The following is a 10620-nucleotide window of genomic DNA, read 5'->3' on the forward strand; positions in this document are numbered from 1 at the left end:
GACATTTCTCCAACAAAAATTTCTAGAGAAAGAAGTCTAGATGGATGAACTCACTAATACAGAAAAGTAATTTCTTGCTTTAAATTTAGCAATTCAAAGTATGTGTGTGTGAGAGAGATCTGCTTATCCATCTATCGTAGTATCATGAAAATTTGCCAACTAATGGTGGGATGCACGTGCGCACGTACATGCACATTCATGTACATGCACAAATATGTACCTATGTATATAGATATATATGTAAACGATAACCAAGGTGGTGCTCAATATATATATATATATATATATATATATATATATATGAATCGAGCAGAGTGTGGGAGGAGTGGGTGATTACCATCTGCTCTTTAGGGATATTCAGAAAATGGTGAGAGGTGGGATAGCCATGCAGGTCAAACATGTGTATCGAGAGGCCAACGGGGCAACAGATTAGGTAACTTTCTATGTAGTTAACCACTCTAGAGAGACCTTATGGCTGGAAAAGGAGGACTACTTGGTGCATTCCCGGACTTATCAGCTCTTGATTTTTTTGGATGTATTTGTACTTGCCATGTATGATACATCGGTTTCAGCAAAAAAAAAAAACAAAAAAGAAAAGAAAAGGAAAGAGAAGAATAAAAATAAAAGAGGTGTACGCTAAAGGTTTGCCGCTATTCTTAATTGCTTTGGGGCCGTAACATCTTAGAGCTCTTTAAGATTCCGGTTTTAGCAATCTCGGCAGACCAGATATTTTTTATTTAACTGGGAAAGGGGCGTGTCAGTTGAGTTTTGGCAAACTGAGAAAACCACTCCGGCATGGCTGAGGAAGAAGTAGCAGCTTTTGATGGAGAAATATTTTCTAAAGTCCCATTTCCATTCCAGTGTATCTGAACTGTCAGATGTTGATATATTATTGAGAAGACTCGCTAACTGTTTGTAATTTTCCCACACTGCTTGAAGTCATGGTGTCTCTGAAGATTTCCCTTATATTGGCCAGGCTTAAGGATTCTGCTCCTGATATTTTTGAACTTGTGGTTAATAGAAACAACTGACTTGGAAAACCATTCCTTCAGTGGCCCTTCCATGATCCATTGGTCGTGCCAGAAAGATATCATCGTTCCATTGCCAATATGAAAGCGAACACTTCGATTAAAGATGAGTTGCGGTCAAGGAGACATCTACTTCACTTCACGTATGTTGGAATTCTGTGGTGCCGAACAAAGTCATCTATCATTCCATGGACTTTCTTTCACTCTCATCCCCCGGCCGCTGTCATTCTTAAATTCTTATTTGTAAGTTCTCTCCCTTTACTAGTTTTTCCAATAATGTCGACTTCGGGTTCATACAAATCTCAATTCCAATTGCAATTCTATACCGAAGGCATCGAGATGAAGTTGATTGGTAGATTATGAGTCTGCTCTCTGCAATGATGGTGACAATTGTTTTTAAGCACTATTTTTCCTTTACATGACTGCTCGAATATTTTGACCAGACTGCATGCTGTTTCCTTGCAAGTAAATTCACGAGGACTGCACAAAGCCAAGTGGTTTGTATTTTTGCTCAAAAGAAAATTTTCTTTTTAAATCAAAAAATTCAAAAATATTACGAAGAGAAATACACCGGAGGCACTTGTATATAGAAAGAGAACTGAGGATAGGAGTACAAATGGGTTGGGCAGAATCGAGTCATGAGTGACTTCGATCCAACTTGCTTTCTTATTTGGGTCCTAATATTCAACTCAGACCCAACTCAATAAAAGATCGGATCGAGTCCATGACTAGAATGTTTGACCCAATAGGTCATTCGGGTTGGGTCGGGTCCATATATAATATAGTTTCATTCCAAAAAAAATGAGTTTTGATCAAATCTAGGTTAAGTCCGGGTCGGATCTGAATCGGCTCCGGTTCGAATCTGAATCGGCTCCGGTTTGGATCTCTGTACTTATCATTCTCCGTGCTTAATTTCTCTTGCAATAAGTAAAAACTATAGAAAGCAAGTTATGCAAGACCATATAAGTGAAAATGCCTAAGCATCGATGATTGATGCCATTACAAACTAGCCTAATAATGATATGCTCAATTTTGTGAACTACAAGAAAAATTAGAGTTTTAATAGTTGAATTATCCATAATTTTTCTATCTTTCTTTAACTCAAAATTAAAGTAATAAAAGTTTAGGATCTTATCTTAATTTAGAGACTAGTACATAAAATCACTTGCTAGCTTCTTCTTGCCTGGATAGCTGTCCTCCACACAAAATTAAGGCTGACTATGAAAAGAGATTCATTTAGGAAGAAGTACGAGGCCAGCCAGATGATAGCGCTTTATCAAATTGGTCATGTAACCCAATTCATTTGATCAGAAAATATGTATCTAATCAAAAAAATGATAATAGATCAGGAATTATCAATTATGAGTTTAATGTTAGTCGGCAAAGATTGGAGTGAAGAAATGATAGGGCCAACTAGATAGCAATGTCGCCCTCCTCAGATCCACAGATTGACGTAAAGAAAAACAAAGTGTGAAAGAGAGAAAAAAAAGGAAGGAGAGAGAGAGGAACGAGAAAGAGAGAGGAGAGAGAAGAAGCGAGAGTAGACTCTTTCCTCGAAATAGGGAGAACTTATCTTTTCCTTCTTAGAAGTGAGAGAACTCTTTCCTGGAAATAGGAGAGAGCTTATCTTTCCCTTCTTAGAAGCGAGAGAACTCTTTCCTCGAAATAGGGGAGAGCTTATCTCTCCCTTCTTCTTCGAAGCATAGGTGACGACAGTCAAAGCGGCCTAGCCCCGGTGATGGCAACTAGCTCGGCAACGTCCCACGGCAACTGTGGTCAACCGAATGAAGGAAAAAGGAAAGAAAAATAAGACACATGATGAAGGGTTCGGCCCTTCTCTTCCTCCTATTTCTTTTAACCGATGACCACCGCCTCGTCGTGAGGCTTTGGAGGTTTCAGTAAAATGGTGGAGACAAGCGAAGACCGGTGACTTTGGCTTGCCCTAAGATTCTTAGCATCCACTGGACTCGGGAGAGAAGAAAACTCTCGTGGCACGTGTGTGGCGCGTCCTACCAGTCCGAGTCATGTGACCGGTCCAACCGGTTATAGGAACTGGTTCATCACACTTGGTTCCATCAAATCCATCCATTAAAGCTAGTGTTGAGCCATCTCACGACCCTATTATTAGTTTGCGTAAAGGAACAACCTTGTCCTTCCATATGTGAAAGCCAATACTAAACTATGAATTCAATCAAAAAAAAAAAAAAAAAAAAAACTAAAACTATGAAAAGAGCATCAAGGCTGTACAGCACCTAAATTAACATATAGCAACATACATTGTATAATAAATGATTACTGGTAACTTATATGATAGCCAATGTGTCTTAGGCCCACGTCTATCTCATAGTTATGTGTGTGTGTATATATATGTCTATATAACCGGTGATGATTTTTTATCCAACAGGGCAATCATAAAAGGAGAGTATCATAATCTATTGTTCGAGGTAGACATACGCTTTAACATAAGTTAGGCAACAAATCCGCTGAGGCTGTGTGGTAGGTTTTCACAGGCCAGAAAATGGAATTAAAAACATCTCGCTCTCTAGTTGGCGGAAAAAAAAAAAAAAAGGTAAAGGACCTATATATCCACCTTGCTGATGACCAATAAGCTTTCTCACTCACTAGCGTTAGTTGTTCATCTATTTATACTGTTACTATTGAAACGTCATGGGATAATTGTTAGTTCCCCAAAAAATTCCTCATGTTCATGTTTGCTATCGTGGTTACTGATGATGATTCAACTACCTCGTATTTCTTGGCAGAAGTAAATTTTGGTGCGATATTATCTGTTTCTTTAGTATTAATTACTCTTGCAGAAGATCACCGATCTTGTCACCGTTCATGTCACCGGTTTTATGACGGTCGGCGATCACCCCAACAGTTTTTGGTCGTCGTCTCACATCCACCTCTCCGGCCGCCGCATGGAGCTATTCGCTCGCTGTCGTACAGTGGCAGGTTAATTAAAGTATTCGGAGGCTTGTTTGCCGACGATTTTGACCTTTCTTCTAGAAAAGCTTGTGCGCATCGACTTTTGACCGACTACTCTTCTCGGCCTCATCCGCTGGAGAAATTTGTAATACACGCCACCAATCATCTGCATTCCTCGTCATCAATCACCGCTAATAAAATCTACAGTAATAGACCTCCATAATTGATGATATGTACGGTTGTATAATAAGCATCGTGGCCGGCCATGCATACAGCCAATCACAGCGGCTAATTTCTATGATAATGCACCGAGATGAAGCCATATAATACATGTAGCGGAGGCAATTATGTCTTCTTTTTATGCCCACTTGTGCCTCCTCAAATCCCCCAAACATGGACTCAGTCTTCTCTTCGTGCCCCCCACCCCAAGTGTACGTAACTTTGGACTCGTTTGGTTCTCGGAAAGCATTTTTTCTTTTAGAAATATGATTTTTGAAAAGTAGATTCCTGAAAAGAGGATGCTTGAAAAAATACTTTTGGCATATTTGGTTGATAATGAAAAAGTGACAGATTATCAGAGTGCTTATGTTTAGTTGACCATCCACTTTTCTGAAAAAGTTATGTATAATTCCTATTATACCCTTAATAAAAATTAGGTCTTTAATGCCTCTTTAATGCTGAAGGGCTTTTTTTGAAAAAAATAAAATGGAGTTATTCTTGGCTCATGAGAAAGTAACTTTTCCATTTTTCTCATGGAAAATTTTTTTCCATGAAACGTGAGAATCATATTTCCATAGAAATACAATTTTTTCGTCTCTCTTCTTTGAAAACTCCAACCAAATAAGAAATATTTCGTTACTTTCTTATTAACCACACTATCGCCTCTTCTTTTTCTACTAACCAAATGGGCCCTTTATGCATCGGTCTTTGGTCTTTTTATCTCCGTCGCCCCTCTCAGTATGTCACAACCTTTTACTTCTTCCTGCGGCCAATAATTATAAATGGCACCTCTACCAACCGGCGCACCTACTCCTTCCATCTCCTCTAACGCTGGCTTTAAAACTCTCCCAAAGACTATTTGATGCCTAACGGGGATCATGTTGTAGCATCGATGCCTGGTACGTCGTCTGCTCCGGTATCACCTCCAAATGGATATTGGGGTGTTTTTCTTGAGGGCGTTTACTGATTAATTAGCTTGCGAGGTTAAGGGCTGGCTTTGCTAGAGGTCGGAGATTCGGATCTATGAACTCGGCTGCAGCACAAGTACAACAACCTTTCTATCAGGTAACAATTGGTGTTAGCTGAGTTGGATGGATTTACTTCTTTTCATATATTCCGCTTGTTTGGTTAGAGACTGATGCTAATGATTTTGGGCATGATTCACCTTTTGCTGCATGAAGCTGGGATCAAGTTTTGTAAAGGGAGATCTAAAGCTTTGCTTTCTTATTTTGAACCTTAATTTGCACAGGATAGCACTTGGATGGACTATTCTACCATGTACCAGGCAGCTGCGCTTATGGGATGGAAAAATGGAGAGATTGAGCTTGGATTATCGACCTTGAGTAATGTAATTAATTGTGATTAAATTAAATCTATAATCCTCATTTATAGTGGCTTCGATCATTTTAGCAAGTGAATATTAGTTAAACAACCGTTTAGCTAATTAAGACTTCGTCCAGCAGCCGCAGTTGGAAGAGTTCTTCCCTTGCGAGCGGAGTTGGCCCTCATCGTCGTCATCACTGCCTTCTTTCTCAGGAGGAAGTCCCGAGTATTCATCTCTTCTTAATAACATGGTTTACGGTTCCTTCATCCCCGACCCTTCAAAGGAGCTCATCGCCAAGGTAGCAGCCCAACCATCTCCAGCTGTTTTTCCGCCACCTCAAGCGGCTATGCAAGCCTGTAGCCAGCGTCGTAGTGCTCGATTTCCAATCCTTGGAGATGATGACGAGGCTGCGATCACAAGAGCGATGATGGCTGTCATCTCCTCGTCGTCCTCTTCTTCATATTCTTCTTCTCCTCCGTTAATATCCCGGACACCGCAAGAGGCTCAAAACCATCAATTAGGGGCGTTCAAGCCTTACAACTTGGCTCTTGCTCCAAAACTTGAACCTAAGAATGGTTCATGCGGCCAAAAGATGATCAAGAAGTCCATCTCCATCTCTAAAAGAATCAATTGGTCAAGCGCCGAAGCCCGATCGAAAGAACCACGAGCAGCATCTAGCAATCAGTTGCATCATGTGATATCAGAGCGCAGACGCCGGGAGAAACTTAATGGGAGCTTTCAAGAGCTCAGGATCCTACTTCCCCCAGGGTCCAAGGTATCCTATCGGACACTCCCCTAACTCCCTTGATGGTATTCGCTTTCATTTCATAATATTTGAGAACCATGCACTTCATGTATAGCAGACTTCCATTAAAGGAGCTAAACGTACAATTATGCGGACTAGATGATTATTTTTCTTTTCTTTTCTTTTTATCGAAGGACTAATTGCAGCCGCCGATTGAGCATCTTTTCTACAATTAATGTTTGTTTTACAGCAGAAGGACAAGGCTTCAGTTCTCACCAGCACAAGGAACTATTTGAGTACTCTGAAAGGTCAAATCTATGAGCTCGAAGAGAAGAATCGAAAACTAGAGATGCGACTTCCTTCTACAGATGAAACACAAGAAACTACTGGCTCGAGTGGAGGAGTAGAAGTCGAAATTATCAAGGCTTCTGATCTGACGACAACAACAGAATTGCAGCACATCAACTTCGGATTAACAGTGAAGGCAGAATGCGATATCATTTCACTGGTTCTCCATGTTCTCCAATGCCTGAAAGCAATGAGACTTACCAGCCTGCTATCGGTGGATGCATACGCTTTCTCTTCGCAAATGAATCTATTTGCAAGAGTAAACATAGAACTACAAATCAAGGTATGAATATAATAAGCGAGACTCTTTCTCATGTTCCATTCGGTGGAGGATTTAGTGGTTATTCTACATATAGGATTCCTTTAAGATCTCTGTGTTTCTTCTGAACCAAGCTGAGAATAATCATTTTGCTGAATTAGCCATGGCAATCAAATATGACCCAATCTAGGATGACTGTCCATGACTGTGTCAATATAAAAAAAAAAATTAGCCCTCAAGCTCAGATTTAAAGAAGCTCCCCAATCCAAGACTATTTTTTGCTTGTCTCAGCTTATGTTCTGTATAGTCCCCTAAACTGTTTGGTATTGGTTGCGTTATTTCACAAATCTATGAGGAATTTGATTTGAGCAATTAATGGTGCAGGCACGCGATTGGAATGAGGAATTATTTAAGCAAGCCATGATCATGGCAGTTGACGGCATGACTACGACTTCTCCATAAGTCTTCTCCACTGGAGTTTACGCCTAGGCTAGCTGCATGGCATCCAATAGCATTTGAAGATGATGACGGCTCTTTTTTTTACTTTTTTTTCTTTTTGCTAGGAAGATGGTGACGGCTCTTCAAAAAGCCAAACCAGTACCTTTCAAGGATGGTTAAATGCACCTAAGCAGCCTCTTAAGACTCTTAAGTTTTACCATTAGGAAAGAGATGGGTGGCATCAGGTCGTCACTCGTCAGTCATTGCTGTGGAGATAATTTGGAGTTTAGAGGATTGTATTATATTGTGTGAATGGATAGCTTTCTTCTCATTTTAGTCTAAGCATCTTTTTCTTTATGTTTAATTCATGCAACTTAGCTTAAGAGCTTAAATGAAAAGCACCTCGAGACGGCAAAGTTGACTGATCGAGGTGCTTTTTGTTTAACAATTGCTTTATTTTAGCTGACCTTAATAATTATGGTCTGGTTGCTGCGTGTTAGCTTCTCTTTTCACCTGTGCCGTGCCGGTCTAATTTCCTTCGCTACCATTGCGCGGCCAATGGAGAGCTTGTTCGTTTGCTGTAAGAACCGAACAGATCCAGCTTTTTCTCGACTGCTCCCCTAGTGAAGCGTACGTGCCAAGTTTACGCGACGGTCAACGCCGGTATGGCTAGGACCATGTGAGCCGACGTGTCAATCTTCTATTGGCTGATATTATGTACCAGTTGGCATCGTCCTACCTGACATGACGATAGGCCCTCACAATGGCAGCCAATGGAGGCCTAACACGTTGGCCCCGATATCTAAACCGGATTTCCCCTACTCTAACGTAGGGGTGGCAATCAGGTCGGATCAGACATAAACGGGTCGGGTCAAATATAGATCGGGTTAGAAAATTATAAACCTGAACCCGACCTATTTATTAAATAGGTTAGAAATTACAATCTGAACGCGACCTGTTTATTAAACAGGTAACTTAACCCGACGTCCCGTTTAACCAGTTTAATAAACTGCCCAACCTGACCCCACTTACCTGACCCGACCCAACCCATTTAACAATTGTGCTCCCTCGGCAGCTTGAAAAATTTCAACAGATCGGAGACTCCATTGTCGAGCCTCACATACCGCCCATCGTCGGAGGAGATGGGAGAGGCGAGATGGGTCCTCTGCTTCACCGATCGGAGAAAAAGAGCATGTTGAAGCTGCAACTGCTGCTGCCTCTCCATCTCGTTGAGCGACCGCTTCAGTAGACCTCCGGTCGCCACGGCTCCTCCTTCGCCGCCGACGGGCTCCGATCGGTTTGGCAACAGCGGCATCTGGATCGCGGATTTCATACCTCTCAGTCTTCGGATCCGGCTGTGGAGAAGCTCGTAGAGGAGGACGCGGCGCTGCCATGGGACTGTGGGAGTAGCCGATGGTGACCTTGTGGGCGACGTACTCGTGGGTGCCGACGAAGGAGCAGGACCGAGCAGCGATCGGCTCGGCGATGAATCGGCAGGAGGGGAGGGAGGGGGCCGGCTTGCAGGGGCGAAAGAGGCTGTCGAGGAGGCAGGAGGGGTCGTCGGCGCCGTCGGAGGGGTCGGAGGCGGCGGGCTCGAGGGTGGGGGAGGAGGTGGACTAGAGGGAGAGCCAGAGAGGTCGAAGTGTCGAACCAAAAAAAAAAAGGGGCACCGGTGCCCTAATGACCCGTGGGGAGATTATTTTAAACGAGTAACGGTCCTTATGGGCTGTGGGCTGTGGCCCTTATTCAACCCGACCCATATATTAAACATGTTATTAAACGGGTCGTACAGGTTAAATGGGTCAGATATCTTAAACCTATATCCGACCCAATTAATAAACAGGTTAAACGGATCAACCTGTTTATGACCCGAACCTATTTAGGCCAAATCCAAACATGTTTATGGCAGATTAAACACAGGTCGAATTGACGGATCGGGTCATATTTTGCCACCCTTACTCTGGCGGGCCTGACCTTGTCAACTTGGCCGTTGGTCTTACGGTAAAGGCCACACTGAGACACGCTAAGCCAACCGTGCAATCCCAAGCATGGGAAAGAATATTACGGCGGAATTATCAATACGGACACCACTTTCTGTGAAGGCCTACGAATATTTTCTGTTTAAATAATTTTTAATCAAGATATTAGTGAATTGTTAAAATAGTTTTCAAACAAATTAGATTCCGTGTGGATAGTATGGAGATACATCTATCCATTAGAACAATATAGCTGAGGTAATTCATGCTAAAATATAGTTATTCTTGAATATAGCTTAGGTAATTCATACTAAAATATAGTTATTCCAAGAAGGAGAATAAGATGTTGACGAAGAAGATACAACCATGCAGTTCCTCATGCACGGGGCAACAATTTAAGCTGTACAACCTAAGCAAATTGGCACAGAATTCGATGTGTGTGTGTGTGTGTGTGTGTACACACACACACGTAGAGAGGTTACTTTGTGAATACCTTACCGGGCAACTTAAATTTTTTAGATATTTTTTCTTTTTCTTTTAGAAAAAAGTTCTACTAATAAGAAAGAAAATTTATTGTGATGGCTAAAAAGAACACAAGTTTCCGTCAGCAACCAATGCCACCAAATAGTTGTGGTGAGATATGTTCTGGCAGCTTTATGATGCATGCAAGCCCTTTTTTCTAGCCTGTGCACATCTCAGTCTCCAATATAAAATAGGGATAAAAATAAATTGGATAATATCTGTCCAGGTTCATTTTTCGCATTCGAATCTATTTAGATATCGATATAAATTTGAGCATTTGATTAGTACCTATATCCGTATCCATATCCATCAAAAAGAATGGATATGGATATGAATAGACAACTTTCCATTTTGTATCCAAAAAATATCCAATTCTATTTACAATATTATTTAATTTTATATAGCACTTATGAATTTTAAAAAAAAAATAATATACTATTAACTTGATTTATCTTCCACCTAGTGATTCTATGATAATAAAATTTAATTATAGAATTTATATCTATACTTTTGGTATCAATTTGTACCAGTATCAATGTAATGGGTATGAATTTTTTGTATCCAACTTACATTCATATTTATGTTCGTCAAATAAAACAAATATGGATATAAGTATCTATATCTGATCCAATTTCAACCCTAGCTAGTATAATGTGTGAACCCTGAAGATGATTTGAGTGGCATTGCTAGCTGGTTCAAGCTTATTATTCTCGATGACAACCAGAGGTAATGCCCCTTTATTAGGTAAACAATCATCTAATCAGTGGAAGAAGCATTTAGTGGCATGCGTAATAGATGAGGCACTGATGAACAGTTGTTTTGGGAAGTTCTAA

The 10620-nt window shown here is 40.9% G+C and overlaps 1 protein-coding gene across 4 annotated transcripts; it reads left to right on the top strand.

Annotated features, from left to right (window-relative positions):
* Nucleotides 1–4920: 4920 nt before the first annotated feature.
* Nucleotides 4921–7653, top strand: LOC103712862 (uncharacterized). 4 transcript variants are annotated; one of them, XM_008799551.6, is made up of 6 exons: nucleotides 4938–5074; nucleotides 5165–5240; nucleotides 5425–5523; nucleotides 5636–6274; nucleotides 6495–6875; nucleotides 7236–7653. In XM_008799551.6, exons 2-6 carry the CDS (start codon nucleotides 5199–5201, stop codon nucleotides 7311–7313), a joined length of 1239 nt encoding a protein of 412 aa, XP_008797773.2. In that variant the 5' UTR covers nucleotides 4938–5074; nucleotides 5165–5198; the 3' UTR covers nucleotides 7314–7653. The 4 variants fall into 4 exon arrangements, with proteins under 4 accessions (XP_008797774.2, XP_008797773.2, XP_088566464.1 ...); XM_008799552.6 differs by having other exon boundaries at nucleotides 4921–5240; nucleotides 5639–6274; XM_088710338.2 differs by having other exon boundaries at nucleotides 4985–5240; nucleotides 5639–6274; nucleotides 6498–6875.
* Nucleotides 7654–10620: the final 2967 nt, after the last annotated feature.

The sequence above is a fragment of the Phoenix dactylifera genome, chromosome 1, assembly GCF_051530095.1.
Source record: "Phoenix dactylifera cultivar Ajwa chromosome 1, Ajwa_hap1_PhDact_Kaust_v1.1, whole genome shotgun sequence".
NCBI classification, from domain to species: Eukaryota; Viridiplantae; Streptophyta; class Magnoliopsida; order Arecales; family Arecaceae; genus Phoenix; species Phoenix dactylifera.